The sequence below is a fragment of the Alligator mississippiensis genome, chromosome 4 (assembly GCF_030867095.1).
Source record: "Alligator mississippiensis isolate rAllMis1 chromosome 4, rAllMis1, whole genome shotgun sequence".
NCBI classification, from domain to species: Eukaryota; Metazoa; Chordata; order Crocodylia; family Alligatoridae; genus Alligator; species Alligator mississippiensis.
Window position 1 is genome coordinate 158,531,163 of NC_081827.1, and position 20,710 is coordinate 158,551,872.

Genomic DNA, 20,710 nt, shown 5'->3' on the forward strand with positions numbered 1-20,710 from the left:
TAGATGCACCCACATACTTTTATTCCAATTCTTAGATTTATATTCAATACATAACTTTATTGAATAAGTAATGGGTCTTTGCCCCTCAACTACTTATAAGATGGAGCTTGATCTGATTATAGAAGGTGGGTACCTGTGAGAGTATGGGATGTGACTCTGACTTTTCCAGCCTTAATATGTAGGAATATACCTTCCTGATTGATTAAAAAAATGCCCAGTTGTGTCAAAGCTGTATTTAGTTGAAAATAAACATGTCTTTAATGGTTATTAACCATGTTTACAGGAAAATAACCAAGTGCCAATACAAAACCAGATTAAAGTCAGTTATTTAAATGAAAGTTTCCTACTTGTGAATTTAAAATCATCTAAGTTTACATAGCATTTAAATTGCTTTCTTTTAGCCTGACAAGTGATTTTCTTGAACCAATCCAAGATGGAGAGACCTACATGCAGAAAAGAAGAGAACCTGATAGCTGTCTGTGTGTACACTGAATCTGCCCAGATTTCTATCCTTGGCTCTGCTACATCCTTGTTTTATGACCATGGAATTCTCCATTTCCCTTCTCGTATCTGCTTCCTTGTCTAGGAAAGGGATAACAGTACTTTTCTGCATATCATGTTAAATTAATCAGTAACACTGAAGGGATTTGAAAATAGAAATTGGTGTGTCCATTTTAACTAGTTAAGCTTCAAACTTTCTCTAACTAGTAGGTTGGTACTAAAAGTGTTACAGACATCAAGATTTCCTACAGTTCTGTCTTCAAGAGAGAAATTCCATCTCACTTGTTAAGGCACAGTGGGTTTCTTTAAATCTTAATCATTTGCATGTCTCTTCTTTCATTCCCTTTCCAATATTCCAACATCTCAGAAATGCGGACACTAGAGCTGCACTGTGTTCCAATAAATCACACCCGGGGTACTCAATAAGACTCCATTTAGGCCCCAAAGGATAGCATTAGACAAAACACCTTACAGGGAGCTTGCATTCAACTGGTTATTTATTATGATCTCAAGGGCTCACTTTTGCAACAACATCTTCCTGGCATAAACCACCATCCAGTAAATATGCCCTATGCTAGGGCTGGCCAGAGTTACCCTGGAAGCCACATCCAGTCCTCCACTGAACATCAAGAGCCGCAGAGCTCCACCCACTTCTCCAGTTTAATGCTCAAGATCCAAGTGCTGGCCACAGGATCAGGCTCCTGCCACCACAGCACCAAGTTGCTCTGGCTTTTCCCACGGGGAGCGTGCCCCAGGCTAAGCAGTGCAGCTGCAACCCCAGCCCCAGCAGCCTGGCACCTGAGCCAGCAGTTCCGTAGGGGAGAAGTGGGCCAGGCTTCAGCTCTGGAGAGCTGCAAGAACCGTGATGGCAAGCCACACGAGGCTCGCAAGCCACAGTTTGGCCACTCTTGCCCTGTGCTTTTTCATTCCTAGATGCATGATCTTTTATTATGATCTGAAGGGCCCTAATCAAGGGGCCTAGCCAGTCCAGGCCCAAGAGAGGTATATAAGGAGGCAGTCCAAGCAACCAGGGGAGCTGGGAACAGGGAGAAGTAAATGACAGTTTGCAAGCAGTTTGCTGAGAGCAAGTGGAGGAAAGTGAAGAGGAACCAGGCATCAGATCCTGCTCTAGGGTTGCCTGTGTTCTTGGCTTGCTGTTTGGTGAGTTTGTGTGCTTGGGTGTGTGTCCTGAGCAGCTGAGTGAACTGATTGCTGATTGACTGCTGCCTGGGTGTGACAAAGGGCCCTAACAAAGGGGGCCTAACCAGCCCAGGGCCAGGGAAGGTATATAAGGAGGTAGTCCAAGCAACCTACAGAGCAGTGAACAGGGAGAAGCAAATAGGACAGTTTGTAGGTCAGTTTGCCATCCCTCTCTTTGAAGGGCAGCCTGAAAGGTAAGATTCTCTTTTTTATATGTAATTAGGACTGACTAACTACATTGTTTTATTTTAGCAGCTAAATCTCAGCAGCTAGACCAAGACTTTAACCCACTGTTTAACTAGAGTCCAGAGTGAAGGGGATTTGCTTGGAAACTCTCACATTACTTCACCATAAGCTGACTGAGAGGAAGGAGTTTCCAGGGAAAAGGGAACCCTTCAGGTCCAGGAACAGCAAACAGGCCAGCTGCAGAAGAGTTTGCTAGCAAAAGTCTGCTTGGAAAGAGAGGCGCAAAGTGAGAGGAAGCAGATTAGAAGACCCAGAGACATGGCTGGAAGATATTGCAATCTCAGAGTCACTTCCACTTCCAGCTCTTCCTCTACTTCCACTTGTTGAGATGTCTGTCCAGGCAGGACCACACACTGTTGAGGCTTCCACCCAGGTCCTGGTTTGGTGCTGTGCAGACTGCGGCTTGCAGGTCCTTCCAGTATCAGCCAGGTGGGGTGGCGAGGGAGGTGTCTTCAATGTAAGCGGTGCCTTCTGGTGGCGTCCCTCGGGGAGAAGGTAAGAGAGATACAGGAGAAAGTAGAAAGGCTCTGAAGCATCCACCACCACGAGGTGGTCCTCCATGAGGACTTAATTGATTCCATGCTGGAGGAAACCTCTAAGACTGTAGAGGAAGGACTGCTAGAAATGGTGCTAGAAAAGGAAGAGGGCATGGACTCCCAGGAAGGTGGAAACTGGAAGCTTATATCTTGGCAGCAAGAATTTATCATCTCCATGTGCAGTGGTATACTTGGAGAACAAATATGGAGTGCTAGCAACAGAGGAGGAGCACATTCCTCTTGGTGGAAGAGACCAAGCCAAGAACCCCCAAGGTAGGGAGGATCAAGACCACTGCCACAAAGAAGCTATGGGTGGTGGTGGTTGGAGACACCCTTCTGCCAGGGACAGAAGGGTCCATCTGCCAGTCTGACCTGTTGTCCCAGGAGGTCTAAGCAGCAGACCTCCTGGGAGCCTGAAGCCCATATTGGAGATGTCACAGAAGGATTACTGAGACTCCTCTGACCCTCTGACTACTACCCCATGCTACTCATCCATGTGGGCACCAGTGATACTACCAGGGGAGACCATGAGCAGATCAAAAGTGACTACAGGGCTTGCTTTGGGTGCAAGGATAAAGGGGTCTGGGGCTCAGGTTGTGTTCTCTTCAATCCTTCCACTCAAGGGAAACAGCCTGGGCAGGAACAGGTGCATCTTGCAGATCAATACCTGGCTGCTCAGGTGATGTTGCCAGCAGGGCTTTGGCTACTTCAACCATGGGATGTTTCATAGTAGCTAGGGTCAGGAGGGACCTGAACAGATCCCTGCCTGACCCCCTGCCACAGGCAGGAATGTTGTTCTGAGAAGAGGGATTTCTGGGAAGAGATGATGGGGATCCACCTGACAGAGAGAGGGAAGAACATGTTTGCAGACAGGCTCAATAACCTAGTGAGAAGGGCTTTAAACTAGGTTCACTGGGAGATGGAGACCAAATCCCTGAGGTAAGTGGGGGACCTGGAAGAACAGCAAGCAGGAGGGGACAACAGGGAAGGTATGCTCATACTTCTGGAGAAATCGGGGCAATCAACTAGTTACCTTGGGTGCTTCTACACGAATGCACAGAGCCTGGGAAATGAACAGGAAGAATTGCAAGTCCTCACACAATCAAGGAACTATGATGTGACTGGCATAACAGAAACTTGGTGGGATAGCTCTCATGGCTGGAGCACTGTCATGGATGGTACAAACTGTTCAGGAAGGACAGGCAGGGAGAAGGGGAGGAGGAGTTGTGCTGTATATAAAAGAGCTGTATGATTGCTCAGAGCTCCGGTATGAACCTGGAGATAGGCCTGTTGAAAGTCTCTAAGTTAAGGTTAGAGGGGAAAGCAACACGGGTGATGTTGTAGTGGGGGTCTGCTATAGACCACTAGACCAGGAGGAAGTGGTGGATGAGGCTTTCTTCAAACAGCTAGTGGAAGTTTCCAGATCCCAAGCCCTGGTTCTCATGGGGGACTTCTGTCATCCTGACATCTGCTGGGAGGGCAACACAGCAGTGCACAGGCAATCCAGGAAGTTTTTGGAGAGTGATGGGGACAACTTCCTGGTGCAAGTGCTGAAGCAGCCAACTACAGGCCATGTTCTTCTTGATCTGCTCACAAACTGGGAAGAACTGGTGGGAAATGTAGTAGTGGATGGCAACTTGAGCAGCAGTGACCATGAGTAAGGTTCCCTCCAAGCTATGCGCGTGCGAGGCTGCGAACAATTTTATACCATGCCACACACTAACTTATTAACACCGCACACCCACCCGGAGAAGAACTGGGCTGCGACACGGCAAGGCGAGGTGGGGGCTGGGGTTGGGGCTGGTGCGGACTCTGCTGGATCAGTGCCACTCCCCGCCTTTCGGCTGCTTTTACACCGTGAAGCTGGAGCTTGCGCCTCCCCGCCCCCCAGCCCAGGCTGCGCCTGCCCTGTGCTCCTGCCCGCCCACCTGCACTGCCTTGTCTGGCCGTGCTCCCTGGCGGCTATGGGGAGTGGCACAGGCAGAGCTGGAGGAGGGGCTGGGCCAGGCAGCTGGGAGCAGCCATGTCCTTTTGCTCTTTCTTCACTGGGGAGCGCTACAGGGGCCACTTCGAGCCGGGTGAGTGAGGGGCACTGCCTGTAGGGCCCTGCTTCCCATAGGGCTCGGGGCCCACAGTGTATCCCTATGGGAGCCCTGCTGCCTATAGGCATCCGTGCCCCCTATAGAGACCCTGCTGCCCCTAGGGTGCCCCAGCTTCCCCTGAAGAGGCCCCCACTGCCTAGAGGGTGTCCATGCTCCCTTATAGGGGGCCTCTGTGCTCCTATGGGACCCTAACCAAACAACCCTAACCTGACCCCCAGTTGTCTTTCCTGCCTGGTGCAGGGGGGGCTGGCGAGGTCCCTTGGAGCCCTTACAATCTATGAACCCTATATACAACATCCAGTGTCCATGTTCCCTTATAGGGGGCCCCTGTGCCCCCATAGGAGCTGCACTGCCTATAGGGTGCCCCTGCCCCTCATGGGGACCCTAACCCTGAGACTAATGGTGAGGATCCACTACATGGATTCTAGTCTATGAGGTTTAGCATAGTCTGGATCCAGGCTTAGCAAAAGGGGGAGGCGGGACTGAAGCAGCACGCTCACGGATCGCTACACCTTAGAGGGAACATTGACCATGAGATGATTGAGTTCAGGATCCTGAGGAAAGGAAGAATGGAGAGCAGCAGAGTAAGGACCCTGGAGTTCAGAAAAGGAGACTAACTTGCTCAGAGAACTCATGGGCAGGATCCCCTGGGAAGCCACTCTGAGGGGGAGAGGAGTCCAAGAGAGCTGGCTGTACAGGCAGCCCTCAGACTTGCAACACAATTGGTTCCTGAACACTGCGTCTTAAGTCAAGACATTGTAACTCAGAACCAATTTTCTCAGAAGAAACAATGTTATAAATGGGGGATTGGTTCCTGAACCAAGGTTCGATACCCTATTTTCACCAAAAATACCCCAGAATTTTGTACTCAATCAATTATAGATGAGAAATATAGCTACATTAATGTATTTATATTGTAAATAGCAATCACATTGATTTGGAAGGACTTCTTTGAAGTGACTTTGCTGGACTTTTTGAAGGCTCTTGGCTGAACTTTTTGAAGGGTTCTTGGCTGGAGTCTTGGCTGTAGGTTTTTCTGGAGTCTTGTCTGCTTTCTTAAAGAAAGTATCCAAAGAAGTTTGGACAGATGTTCTCCAGGGAGATGAGTGATGCAGCAAACTTGTTCACTGGCGTGGTGTCGCATTGGATCAAGTGTTGTAAAGTTAAAACTGACGTCATAAAGTTGAAACAGAGTGTAAATTTATAAACGTTGTAAGTGTGAAACGTTGTAACTTAAAACATTGTAAGTTGAGGACTGCCTATACATTAAAGAAGCCTTACTGAGAGTGCAGGAACAAACCATCCTGATGCACAGAAAGCCTTTTACTGACAGTCCAACTTTTTTACTGACATATTTTAACTGATGCATGTTTTACATAATGTAAATGTAATTCTTCTGCCAGGTCCCAGTTAAAAGGGCTGGGTTCAAATTTTAAGGGCTTAACATCACCCATAGTTTAAAAAAAAAAAAAAGTTTGTTAGCAAAAAGTTTTCATAAAAACAAAACAACCCCCCCCCCCTTAGAGCTAACCATTCTACTTGACTGCAGCAATGGTTTTACAATGTGATACCCTACCCCTCCCTCAACTCCCCCCCCCACCCAAAAAAGGGCCCCTACTCATCCCCACACCCTGTTGCCTGACTGTACCCTGCACCATGCTGTTTACCCCCAGCCTTACCCCTGCCATTTCTGCTCCCTGTACCTTGGAGTGGACCCTCAAAGAAGCCTACCTACCATGCAGCAGTATTACAGGCAGCCTGGCATACAATAGCAGCAGCTCATGGCTGAGAGAACACACCCTACAGAGTGCTGTACTCCCACTTTAACATTAGGTGGTGGTTCAGTTTGTCAGAGCTTCAATCAAGCTTCAGCTGCTTAGAGTTTTTACTGATGGCTAAAGTTTCATTTTCTTATTTTTATTTTTTTTTTTTTGGACTTTACTAATAGCCATTTTTAGCCTGATTATTATACTTACTTACTAGCAGTACATTTATTGACACTTGGCAACTCTACTGGAATATGGAGGGGAGAACTGCTTAAGCTAAAGTTGTCATGAAAATAAATATAAGCTGGGCAAGAAAATTTTAGGCTGTAAATTTAGAAGACAAACTCTATAATATCACAAGAATGATGTTCAGGAACAACCTTATGGTTGATGGGCAAGTGTGGGGAAGGGGAAAAAACCCCTCACTTTTTAAAATGGACTTGTCTACCTTCTGAAAAGGGTTATGTAACATGGCTGCTTGTGATACCAGAGAACTCTAACCCAGGAGGTCCCTTCCAGTCCTATCATTTCATGGTCAAGCCAGAGAAAGGAACCACTGACATCACCACCTCCACAAGTTTCTGTTTGAGTTCTAGCCACCACCTTGTCTGGGAGTTTGACGTTCCTGCTCTCATCTTCTACAGCATCCAACTTTTCTTCCCTGCCTTATTTCTATTTCTTATTTTCCTCCTTTTGCCTTCAGCCTAAAAAGAATTTGGCTTAGCCAGCCAAAAAATGCACCCTTTGTAGCACTTCTGTGAGCTCATGATGAGAGAGGCAGCGCAAAACAATATGCTGGACAGGCCCTGGTTGGTAAAGTTTTGCTTCTAAGTAGCTGATAAAAACATCTGCTGTCTGTGTTTCTCAGTAGTGATGTTGCTAGTGAAGTCAGCACCAGAGAGAGAAGCTGTATTTTTATTTTTTTTTTTAATCATTCTTTTTCCTTCTGTGGGTATGTTTGTTTTGTGTTACAGGAGGCAGGAATGCACTTTGAAAAGCAGAAACAGTAAGGATTCAACCTCACCTCAAAGTTTTCTCTTCCCCTCTCCCCCCATTAGTGTGATAGTTATTTATTTTATATTTTAAATGCTTTAATTTTATGTTTCCTTTTCCTGTATCTCTAGGAACTTTAAAAAATGTGTTTTAATTGTGGGGTTGCTTTTGGATTAAACATGCTAGGGTCACTGTAGTCAAAATCTTGAAACTTGGTAACAACCTTGATTTTTCTAGGCTCATTTATTCTGTCAAAACTACCAAAGTAGTCCACAGTTGGGTCCAAAGGTATATTGAAAAACTGAAGAGGATTCAGAAAAGCAGCAGGAATGATCTGAGGCATGAAGAACTCACTTTGCAATGAGTCAGGTATCCAGGTTGTAGCCATATTGGTCTAGGGGCAAAAGGAATCGGTCTAATAAAAGATATCACCTCTACCATGAGATCCAACTAGATTTTTACAAAAAAAAAAAAAAAAATTATTTGAAAGCTTTTGGGGACAAGTGCCCGTCTTCAGGCATAGGAGAAAAGATTATAAAAGTTCTCCTAGGTAAAAATGAAAGTTCATATTTCATAGGAGAGTTGAAGGTGTGGTAAAATCTGTTTGGAACAGTTCATTTTATGCAGGTTCAGCTCAGGAAAAGTTGGAATATAGTCTGTTTACCTCAAAGTTGTTTGGTGGCAAGCAGGATGTCGAGTCATATTTCCTTCTAGTTATGTTTCATATTTCACAGAAGAGTAAAAAGATGGAATGCTCTTCTGTGTACCTTGCAATGAGGAATTTAAGTTTCACCCACTGATGCTCTTTTCATGAATTAGTTGAATTTCTTAATGTTTGTCTATAAGTACCTACAAAGGGAGGGAGCAGGTAGCTCTCTTAGCTTTGTAGATGCATGCATCTGAAATCCAGTAGCTGGAAGTGGAAGATAGGTCAATGCAAACAAGCACAGATGGCCAGGGGTCCAATCCTTACTGGCCCTGGACCCATCCCTCAAGATTGGGTGGGTGGGGCACTACATGCAGTATGTACCCTGTGCCTGCCCCTCTGCGCTTTGTATAGCGCTCTGCCTGCAATGCAAGGCCCAGAGAGGGACTGGCCTGAGCTGCCCATGGCACAGGAGGCCAGCACAGGAAGCATGCTGCCCACAGCACCCTGCCTAACCAGCCCCTGCATGCTTCCCTGCCATGGCCCAATCTGGCCCACAGACTGGCACAGAGACCCTCATCCGGTCCTGATGCCCTGGCTGTAGCTCAAGTATTTGATGAAGCTGAATGCATAACATTGCCTTGCTGCAGGCAGTAAATTCCTGCAAAACATCAGAAGAGATGATTCTGCTTGCCTTGAACTCCAAGAAAACCTAATAGTAGCCAATAGGAGCAGTATATGTAAATTAAAAGTACTAAGATGATGTTTGTTGGTTTTGGTTCATTACCCTTTTTTTTTTTTAATTCTTTGAAGACTATTCAGCATCTCAGATGCAGGAATTCTGAGAGAGCGGCCCCTGCCACACATTACATATATTATGCAACTGACTGATTAATCGCACAATACATTTAGACTAGCCACATGTGCAAAGTAAAAATGTCCATCCGCTATAAAAAGAGCCGACCAGTTACAAACGTTAGTACTTGAAAATGTGTAACAACTTTATAGCTGGTTTCTACCCAGCTTAATTTGAACATGTGGCAGGGCCTAGAGAATCAGTAAATCTGAGGGAATAAGGGGGAGTAGCTGAGGATAGAGACATTATAGGAAAACCATGTGATTTGTTTGTATTAGCTTTTACTGTGGAAGTATCTGTTGGACATTTGTCCAACTCCTATTGTTTCCAAGGGGTAGCTGATAAAAACACAAGTGAAACAGTATGGCTTTTTAAAAATGAATGCTACCAAATGAATGGCAAAAAAGGAAGTGGTGGAAGAAACAAGAAAATTTAAAAGCCACCAGATACAGATGGTGTCATTTAAGAATGGAGTGATTGACCTGATAGCAAAATCTCTGTGCTTCTATATTGAGGGCAGCCCTTATACTGAAAGGAAACAAATACTGCACCTTAAATGCCCTAGAAGCAATTCTGGGAATGAAATACCATTTAACTTAACTTTGGTTCTAGATAAATTTGTTAGTTAAATAGCAAAGACCTTTGATCATGATATGATTAGAGCAGCTTGAAAAAGGAAAGTTTTGCAAAAACAATTTAAATTTGATTTTTTTTTTTCCATTGTGAAGGATTCAAGATGGAATGATACATGTTTAAGATTTTCTTTGTTTATTTTCAGACTTCCCTTTTTCCCCTTCTCTTTTCCATAGGCTTCAATAAAATGAATGTTGTCTAAACTGCTACTACCCTTTTTCCTATTGCAGGGCCAACTTTGAAGTTGTGGTAACATTAGAAATTTAAATTGATAAAAGACAGATTAAAATGAAAAAGTGAGAGAGAGGAATGGGGCAATATCTAATTTGTTTGTATTCTGTGACAAGAAAAGGTAACTGGGAATTAAAAAAATAAAAAATAAAAAATTGGAAGGTCTTTTAACTACCTTTTAAATTTAAAGTCCTTGTTCATGGGTGCTACCGTAGGGAGTTATGACAGTAGGATGATGGTACTTCTGGTGAGTACAACTATTTCTTGCTATAATACAAATGTAGCAACCGTTTAAACGTGTATGAACTGTCAGCGTACTAAAAAGTATACAGGTTTCCCTTGATTTTTATGCGGGTTCTGTATGGGTCATTCATGCCAGTTAACAGGGATTTGAACTGAAAAATGGGTGTAAATCAGTAAAAACTGAATCACTTAAAGCAGGGAATTTATCAGTGAAACTCAGTAAAAACTGAGAATGCAGAACGCTATGCTGTACATGAGTTCCTGGAAAATAGTGCATAACTCAAATTCACGTAAAGGGAACCCACTTTACAATGTAATAAACAGGGATATGTTCCAAGACCTCAACTGTACTGACCCCCAGATCCACTTCTACCACTTTTACAAGACAGTTTTGGTACTCGCCAACAGCAGACAGTACACAAGCACAAGGTGGTGGTGAACGTTACCATCGTGGGGACAGCAACTACAGGAACATGTCACAGACAATGAGCAAGGAGCACAGATATATTTTGGTGCGTGTCATTCCCGCAATGCATTGCACAAAGCAGCTGACTGAGGGCTTCCACCACACCGATCACATAGGAGTGAATTTACCTTGCACATAACAAATTTTTGGTATAAAAAGGGTCATTGCATGACAGCAAATTTGCACATACAATTTGTCCTCGCTTTATGCGGGTTCTGTGTGTTTATGTATTCTATCTATCTATATGTGCTTAATCTGTCTGTCTGTCTGTAAGGCTCTTAGAGCACTCTGATTGGTTGTCTTAGCAGCCAATCACAATGCTTACTGAAACACCCAATCACACAGACAGCCAAACACACTGGGGGGGGGTCGCATGGCTAGATGAGGAGCAGCAGCAGTGCAGATTGGTGACTGGTGGTGGTGGATGCTGTGTGCAAACTTCTCCCACCCCCCTGGGAGGCAGCGGCAGCAGCAGGGTGGGGTGGTGGTGCACAGTACTCCATCCCACATGTGCCCCCGCTTCCCCCCCCTCCCTCCCAATCATTCTTGATAGGAAATTCACTTTGTGTGTCTCAAATGAACAACATGTTTTTATTGATATATTTACAATGTTAAGGCAACTTTGAAGCCTACCAGTGCCTCAATCGTTATAATCAAATAAATTCTAAATCCCTATAAATTTTGGTATTTAATTTTGGCGGGTTTTATCATTAAACAATCAGAGCTCACCAGAACTCCCCCTTTGCTCACCAGGATGCAGGTCCAGGCCCCTCACTCCCAAGTCACAGGTCCCCAGCTGCCAGAGCTAGGGATCTGGGTGCACAGCCCCCTGCCCCTATGGTAAATAGGGTTACCATATTTCCAGTATCAAAAAAGAGGACACCTGTGAGGGGGAGGGAGGGAAGTTAAGGGGGAGGCATATGATTGGGGGGGGGGGCAGCAGTGATAGGCCCGTGCCTTGCCTGTTCCTCACTCCTAAGCCCCTGCCCCCCAGCCCCCTCTCACTCCCAACCCACAACTTCCTGCCCCCCAGTGCTGCTGGTGTCCCTCACTCCTGACCCACAGCCCTACTGTCCAAGCAGTAGGGCTGTGTGAAATTTCTGCAGGGAGTGTACTGCACAATGGCAGGGAGTTGGCCCCCTCCATGATGAGCTGCCCACAGCTCTGTCCTGCTCCCCGCCCAGGCCCTGCTGCTGCAAATTCCAGCCCTGGGCCCCAAGCCTCATGCATCACCTGACTGGGCAGCAGCCCCAGCCCTGCCCAACTTCCTCCCTATGGGGGCTCAATCCCATCACCCCCAGACTTAACCGCAGGAGCTGGTCTCCAGGCTGCCTGGCAGCTATGTGCATGTACGTGGAGCCCCCTGCCTGACCACCCTCCTCCTGCTCCCCCCAGCCCCTTGCAGGCTGGAACCGCCTGCAGAGAGCTCTTTGGAAAAGTGGAAAATCGGCATGTTTCTCTGTTAAAATGAGAAATCTGTCTTTTAACTAAGAAAAGGTAAAATCTACATGTTTTTCCATTTTTCTGTGGGAAACAGAAAACCAGGATCCCTGCTGATGACTTGTTAAATAAGCCATTGGCTGCTTGTGCATAGGTGCTCCCTCCCAGCCCATGTGGGCTGTGTTTTCTGGCTGGGCTTGCCTCTTCCTGCCTTTCCCTCCCCCACTCAGAGGACTCCACAAGAAGCTCTCAGCAACAGCTGTCTAAGCTGCTATGTTATTGGTTAATTGTTCAACCGACATAATTAGAGGAAGTTAAATGAGGTTTGTTTGTTTTTTTAAATGATATTTACATCTGTAATCAGCATTGGTGAGATCTGATGCTGTGGAGCTGGCCAGCCTGTGGCACTGGGATCCTGGCAGGTCTGGAGCAGGCCCGCTAGGTTGTAATGTGGGAGAGGGCAGGAATGGTGGCAGTGGCAAATAACTCCTCAGTTCAAGGATGATCAGCTACCCTGGCTCATGTATGGGTTTTCAGGTGAATAAGAGTTCAATTCTTGAGCCACAGACTCGTCAGCAGCCTTTGCAGGTCTTTCCACAGGGAGGGCAGGCTGTAGGCCAGGACTGCTCTCCTTGTCTTTCCTCCACTCTCTCTCCTCTGCTTCAAGGACATCGAAATAGGCTACGGCTCAGTTGCGGTTGTGGCACCGCCTGACCTAGTCAGGCAGCCAGGTCCTCCCAGCACTTTCTCGAGGTGTCCTCACTGTGTCCTTGTAGTCTCAGCTGTAGCTCAGACTGTTACTAAACTGGGAGAAGAGCACTTGTTCTGGGAGTCGAGGGTCCACTCTCAACAGCGAGCTGGGGCCGTGCAAGCGCAGCTCAGGGCAGCTAAGGAGGACTTCGTGCGACGACAGCGCGCACCTGCTACCTGAGAGCTGAGGAAGTAACTACAGGAGACGGTGCGCGCGCGCGCCCGACACCCACCGCTCCTGCTCCACGCAGCTGCGCTGGCTCGGACTCCAGCTGCGCCGGGCGGGGGCGGGATCCCACTGCTGCCGATCAAAGTGATTGACGGGCGAGGGGCGGGACCACGTGTCCGTCAGCGTGATTGGCGGGGGCTGTGCAGGAAGCACGCCCCTCGTGATTGGCATTGGGCCGGTTTGGCGCGAGGGGGGCGGGGTAGAGCGGTGGCTCGGCCGCTGTGATTGGCAGGCTGCGGCGGCGGGTGGGTGGCTCGGCCGCTGTGATTGGCAGGCGGCGGCGGCGGCGGCAGGGGCTCTGCGGCCGCGGAGCGGTTTGTTTTGCTGGCGGTGCTGGCGCCCCGTAGAGGCGGCGGAGGGGAGCCAGGGACTCTCCTCCCCCTCCCCCCCAGCCCCGGGCCCGCCGGGCGCAGGAGCCGGCGAGGGGCCGCCGGAAGGAGGCGGCGGCGGCCCGGGCCGGGGCCCGGGAATGTGGCGGCGGCGGTGGCGCTGAGCCCTCCCCCCGCTCCGGCCGCCATGGAGCCGCGGCGGTGACAGCCACCTCCCCGCCCGCCGGAGTGCAGCGGCCCCGCGGGGCGCCGGCCGCCGCCGCCAGCGCCATGGGTAAGCACCCGGGCCGGCCCGCGGCCTTGGAGCGCTCCCGTCCCGTCCCGTCCCCCGGGCCGATCAGCTGCGCGGGGGTGGGGGGTGCAGCCGCCGTGGCTTGTCCCGGAGCCTGCTGTGGGGGGCAGCGAGGAGCCGCGCGGGGCCGGGGAGAGCGACGCTCTGGCGGAGGCGGCGCGGCCCGAGCCGGCCCTCGGCAGGGCTGACGGGCGTCCGAGCTGGGCTGCAGCCGGGGAGGAGGGGGCACGGAGCCGCCTCGGAGGGGGAAGGTTGTGGCCGTGGCAGCGGTCGGAGACTGGGGATGAAATCTCAAGTGCACGGTGTCCGGCGCCAGCCCCCGTCTCGTCCCTGTGGCTCTTCCTTCAGGTTCAGAGACAAGCAGCCGAGGAGCTGCGAGAAATGGCTGTGGTAGCCATGGCTGACTTGGCCTGCTCTGCTCTGCTCTGCTGGGCTGCCGCTGCAGATCTGTGCAGGGAACAGCTCTTCCCAGCCAGGTTTCTCGGCCCTACCCGGCTGCTTGCTCTGCCGAGGAGGGCAGTGGAATTGCAGTTGTTAGCCCAGTTGCAGTGTGGCGCGATTGCTGTGCTTTGAGGGTTACAGATTTGACTTTTTTTTTCCCCTTGCACGTCACTCGGATAGTGCTCTGCTGTGCTCTTTTGTCTCCTGCATAAATTATTTCCTGTGTTTTTAGATTATAAACCCATGCAGCATCAGTCACCCTGGTTGAAATAAACATGTATTGCTTGCTTGCAGATTTATATGCATTCAGTTTCATGAGGATTGGCTTCCCAGGGTGAGCACAGTAGCCTGCCTTCTCCACAGGAACAAACCTGGTGGTCTTTAAATGCACAATAATTGGGAAGAAAAATGTCATCCTTCCATTAAAATGTCCTTGGATTACCATCGCATACCCACTAGTTGTGCATGTTCATGTCTTAATCTTGTAGAATGAAAAGACATGATTTCACAGGTGACTAAGATGTGGCATAGGCTAGCATAGTAGGCTAACTATTAAAAAGCGAATGGAAGAGCACTGGTTATGCTCTTCCATCATCCTGAGCATATTCCCGGTTACAAGAAGTAATCTTACCTGGATTTTAAATAATTCCATATTGGGAGTTTTCAGCAGGATGTCTGGTATCTGTGACGGTTTCATACGGAAGTTTGGCTAACATAGGTAATTGTCCCATCTAGCTCCCTTTTTCTTTATAAGGTAGCCTAAACAAAAGATGCAGTTTAAGATGATGTTGAATATTAACAGAGGAGTATTAGTCTTAATGCAGCTGAAGTTTGTTAAAGCTGATTTGGTGGCAAGTTGGAAGAGGTTTTGCTGAATTTCATTCTGTACAGAGGGCTCTTTAGCAGTGACTAAGATGCTGATGCTGCTTTTGTTAAAGAGAAACATGTGCTTGTATTTGAGAAGCAGAGGGGAGAGCTGTGTTAAGGCTGACTGGCTTGTGCTAGGCCTAGACTGAAACGCTCACTGCAGGCCCAGCTGCAGTTGAGTCTTTCCCTCAGTCTGCTTTTTTTTTCCTGCCTGTGTCATTTCCTTCCCTTGGCTCACATACTTACCCGTAAGCAGGGCCCTTAGGTTTGCTGTATTGACAGCCCCTGTTGCATTGTGGGGGGAGGGGGAAGGAATGAATCTGCCATCTACTACCACTTTTCAGTTCCGAACCTTTTTGGAATCTGTAGGGGTTCTCAAACTCTTTTATCCTGTACAAAAGCGTAGAGGTGCTGTTTATCACATTTGTAAGACAAGTGATTTCCACATGTCTAGGGTACTGGCAGATACAAAGACAACAGCCTGCAAAGTTGATGTTAAATAATTACCATAAATTTCACTGAGCTGCATAGCTTGTGGCTCCCCCATTTCTCAGTGCAAATAGTATTGTATTAATATTTGATTACAGGAAATGTCTAGAGGTCTGAATCGGGGATTGAGGGCCCCTTTAGGTCTGTGCACTACCTAGGAGCTTTATTACTGCTTGTGGACCTTGTGGCATATATTCTTTTTATTTAAGATGCTGTTACTCTTGGAGAGTACCATATGTTGTACTGACCACCATACAGTGGAGACCTTTAAATTAAACTTTTCAAAAGAGCAAGGTTTTAAAGTATATTTTGGATACTGCTTTGTTTTTAACTTGTAAAATTAGTTAATTGGCCAGAAGTCTCCCAGTCATTTGTGTGAACAAACCTCATGCCACTGAGGTAAAAAATGTTGTTTATCTGTCAGAGATGAACAGACTACTGTCACAGAATCTCCCATTCTCATACCATACAAAATAGCATGCTGGTTTATAGGGGTTTACAGGCTTCCTGTTTTTACCAGTGTGCAAATGCTTTCTACTCTTTGTTTGTTTGAACCTTAAGATTTACTCTCTTTTTTGCAAAACTGGTTCCATCTTTGCTATATAAAATGCACTGCCTCTGTTTATTACACAGGTCTGAATGAGTTTTAAGTAAAATACATTCTTTATTGCAAAAAAGTAGCTTTCTCTGGCAGTAGCAATTTCTCTGTATTAACATTATAAAATCCTAGACTACCGTTTTTAAAACATGAAAAGCATTTCCTGGACAACAGCTTTTTTGTACAAGGTAGAAACTGTATTCTTCAAACCAAATGGGCACCTAGAGAATTGGGGTTTCACAGTGGTCTTAAAAAAATGTTTCACTTTGTAATAACTTCTCCATTGTACCATTTGCAGCACTAACAGTTTAATGTTTCGCTTTTTAAAAAGTTGTAATAAAAAGCCTTGATCAGATTAAGGTGCATACCCTTTGACATCTTTCAAAAGGCAAATACAAATCTGTTACAATACAAACCTTAACAAACTTTACACTTTCATCTAAAATGAGCAAAGCTCAGGTATTTACAATTTGGCATTCAGTGAAAATGGAAGATGGTGCGTGATCTTCACTTCCTACCTCCCCAAAATAACCTTTAAAAAAAGTCTATTGTATATTACAGAAGTAGGTCAGGTTGAGCCAATCAAATATTTTTGGGTGAATGCTTTTAGCAGTCTTTACAGGGGTGTAGGTTGTAACCATGTTAGTCTAAGGACATAGGCAGATTCAGATTCACCCAAAGAACCTTGTCTGCCTTTAGCAGTCTTTAACTTTGTGTATCTGCATATATCTATACATGATGACAGTTACAAATGCATACTGCTAAATCTGCTGTGCAGATCAGTTTTAAATTTGAGCATGCAAGGTGCTTAGTGTTTTTGACCCCTGGAATTGCAAGATGGAGCTCAAATGTGTCAGTGTAGTCAATAGGTCACACATTAGATACTGTTTATATAGACAACAGACAAATTCAGAACAAAAATATTTAAAAACATATTCAAAACATAGTGTCTAGTACGCTTTAACACAGTGACCAAATTCCAGGCCAGAGACGACATGGAACGTAAATGTTGTGTTTATTAATAGTGCTGTGTTACCTGCAGTTGCTGTTGGTGGAACAGCATTATTGTTCAGATGTGCACAAATCATGAAGTGAGCATTGTGCATTTGTATTTAGGTGGTCCACCAAGATGTGCTGTTGTCATCTCCATCCTGCAATAGAACCAGCAGATGAACTTTCATGTCCCCCTTGCTCTGTGGGTTCTCGGAGTTCTTCAGTCACACTTTCTTATTTTTAAGCTGTTTCTGCCACCTGAAGTGTGAGCTACTTATGCAAGCAGGAGTGGAGTGATGGATTATACAGTGGGGAAAATAGAATTAATTATACACAAAGTGCTGTCAGATGCATAAAGTAACCAAATGAGAGAAGGGGGAAAAAAACTACTTTTTTAGTTTTACTACTCCTTGATGCTACTTATAACAGTATTAGCAAGAGACTTCAGGTCCATGGGCATGAACAGGCATACAATTATAGAGGTATACAGGGTGTGTTGGGGGGTGGGATTTTGCACTTGAGAAGGCACACCAACTAATCTGCCCTGTTTTCTCTGCTCACTCATAACCTGCATTATGTGAACTTTCACCATGGTAATTTACCCCTAATTCAAGTGAGAGAAAGTATTGTGGTTTAACATCACCTACTGTAGGAATAGGCATGTGAAATAGTTATACCAGTTTCAGCAGCGTTGTGGTAAGCCGCCTCCTGTTTATAACAGCGTGTTTCATCTGTCCATCCTCTAAACTTCATAACGTGTCTCAGTTTTAATAATGCCTGGCCTTTATGCTGCCTTTCATCAGTTTGGTTGAAAGCTCTCTACAGAGGAGGCCATTGTCATATCTTCTTTCACGTAAGATAGCACTGAGACGCTTCACCTCTGTGCCTTGTCTAAGGTTGTCTTCAGGCCAGTGGTGGAAATGGGAATAGAATCTGCATCTTCAATTTCTCATTCCAGCGCCCTGTCCATCCTAGTGTGTGGCCTTGGGATATAAAGTTTCAATCTGAGTGTTTGTCTTTGCAGATAAATTGATATGTATTAAGCTAGGGTGTGAATTTACAGTGTACTACTAATTGCAAGTGCAGTTGTCTCAGACCAACACGGCTACCAAGTATAGCCCTGAAACATGGAAGATGTTGAATTTTAGCCGATTTTGGATTTTAAACTTCATTGCAGAACAACAAGGAAGTTTTATTTGCCTTCCTGCCTGTCATCTGACACCTCCAGGGAAGGAATTCTACCTGATTAGCACATCAAAATGCTACTCAACACAGCTGACAAAAACACTCATGAACCCAGAGGGACAGACTTCCATCTTCAGCTCCGTCTGTGCAAAAATGAAGTTTATTTCCTACCTATGGGGACTCTTTACCATCTTGTACCATCTACACTTTTCCCAGAGCCTGATGAAGGGACTTTGATCCCGAAAGCTTGCAGAAAAGGACAGTTTTCTTGCCATTTTCCAGTTGGTCTAATAAAAGGTATCATTTTGGAACCAAGAGTTCTAGTTTTTTGTATGTCTTTTTGTCTCAGACCAACATGGCTACCACGTACACTACTGACTTCCTAGGAACTGGCCTTAGTGCCTTCCAAGAATACCAACATGAGAAGCTACTGTGCTGTAAATTCATAGCCTAACTTAGTGCATACTGACTTCCTTCTGTAGAGAGGCCCTTACTCTGTGCTGAGATAGACCTGGTTGGTCAAATTAGTGTGCTAAAATTCAAGTGCATCTCCTTTCCCATGTAAATGAGACTTTTTGAATTTTCATCTTGCATGAGACCCTTCAGGTGCATAAAACTTGCAAAGGACCCAGGAGATTGCCAGGTGCTAAATGAATTTGCCTTACGGACAGCAAAAGAGGAACTACTTCCATCAGAGTATCACAAAATCATTATTAGAAAGAACTTTGCAGGTTTTAATGGAGGAATCAAGACCTGAATAAACCTTAATGACTGAACTCCTCCCACACATAGGGGGGACAGGGGGTTACATCAGCTGAGATGCATCAGCTTCTGGGACCATAGGAAAGTAGGACTAGAAGGGACCTTACAAAGTCACCTGGTCCAGCTCCCTGCCTAAGACAGGATCATCCCTGGTTAAACCATCCCAGCCAAGTATCTGTCTAACTAGCCCTTAAAAACTTCCAGGGATGGAGATGCCACAACTTCTCCAGGTAGCCTGTTCCAGTACCTGACACCCCTCCTCCACACCCCATAGTGAGAAAGTTCCTCCTAATCTCCAAACTAAATTTCCTTTGTTGCTGTGGTTTGAGGCCATTGCTCCCAGTCCTGTTCCCTACAGCCACAGACAGGCTATTTCCATCTTCTTTTTAATTGTTTCTGGATATTTGAAGATTGTTATCAAATTCCCCCTCAGTCTTCTCTTCTTCAGGCTAAATAACTCCTCATAAGTCATGCTTCCCAGGCTCCTAATAATTTTTGTCGCTCTCTGCTGGCCTCTTTCCAGTCTGTCCAGCTTTGGGCACTGCACTTCAAGAAAGATGTCCACAAAGTACTCCAGGTGGGGCCTCACCAATGCTGAATAGAGCAGAAGAATCACTTTCCCTTCATTTGCATGAGACACTCCTATTAATGCAACCCAGTATGCTGTTGGCTTTTTTTGCTCTTACTCAGTTTATGGGCTACTGCAGAAGTTCCCAAACTTATATTGCGTACTACCTTCCAGATTTACCGGCTGCCTGTATACCCCTACCAGCATACGGTTTATATTTTAACCCCTTAAATGTCAATTTTTGTAATGAAAATAAATCTGCTGTTACACAAATTCTCCTGGGTACCCCCCCCCCCCCCCCAAGATGCTGTGTGTATCTCCAGGGGTATGTGTACCACAGTTCGGGAATCCCTGGTCTACTGTAAGCTGTAGGTCCTTCTTTCCAGTATGGCAGCATAGCCAATCATTCCCCAGTCTATTTGTTCCAGGTGTAGGACTTCTTGAATTTAATCTGGTTGATGTTGGACCATTTCTCCAGTTTATTCAGATCAGTAGATCTGAACCCTACCCCCTTGAGCATCTGCAACTCCACCCAACTTGGTGTCATCCACAAATTTACTAAGTGTGCACTCAGTTCCATCATCTAGATCATTAATGAAGATGTTAAACAATACAGGAGACACCCCCTGAGAAGGCCCCACTTAGTACCTCCTCCCAACTATGCATTGAGCAATTGATGACTATTTGTTGAGAATGATGATCCAATACTCAGTTTTGTATTGCCACCATTTCTGCAGGATCTGATCTGCGCAAAAACTGAACTGCACTCTAGTGCTGTGATAAGCCCAGGACTTAAACTAAAAAGAGAACTCCGCAGGACCATATTTTATAGACAGCAGCTGTTGCTTCAAAAAGGGGGCAATTCCCCTGTCTGTCTGTCCAAGCTCTGAAGTAGGTGCAAGCATTCTCAGCATTGGTCTGACTGCTCTTATTGAAGTCAGTAAAAACTTTATCAGTGACTTTAGTTAGACCAGAATGAGGTCAGTGCTTTCAAAAATCCCACGCACACCTCCAAACAGGAACTGTGTATTTGTCCAAATATAACACAATGGGACTCATCTTGACTGGGGCTTTTGGGTGCTGCGTTAGTTTTCCACTCTTGCTTTTGAGCTTTAATGGCTTGCGGTCTTTTATGGAAATGTTGGCAAGTTTTCTCCTACACACATATCTCCTTCAGGGACTTTAAGAATCAAATTTTTTCATTGTGTCTTAATTAATAAATGTGTTACTGGCCCAAACTTCTTAATAAAAAGAGTGGGCCAATAATAAATGTACTGAGCTAACTTTAGGAATGGTTTTTTGAAGCATGCAGTGTGCAAGGAGAGGAATAAATGTGCTTTTGCTACAG

The 20,710-nt window shown here is 46.1% G+C and overlaps 1 protein-coding gene across 2 annotated transcripts in view; it reads left to right on the forward strand.

Moving 5' to 3' along the window:
- Nucleotides 1-13,165: 13,165 nt before the first annotated feature.
- MAP3K3 (mitogen-activated protein kinase kinase kinase 3) overlaps nt 13,166-20,710 on the forward strand; it is a 62,505-nt gene continuing 54,960 nt past the window's right edge. Inside the window, exon 1 of one of the 2 annotated variants that reach the window (XM_006271568.4) lies at nt 13,166-13,441. In XM_006271568.4, the coding sequence (XP_006271630.1) occupies nt 13,438-13,441 (4 nt within the window). In that variant the 5' untranslated portion in view covers nt 13,166-13,437. The remainder of the gene's footprint in view (nt 13,442-20,710) is intronic. The other variant, XM_006271569.4, reaches the window with a different exon arrangement.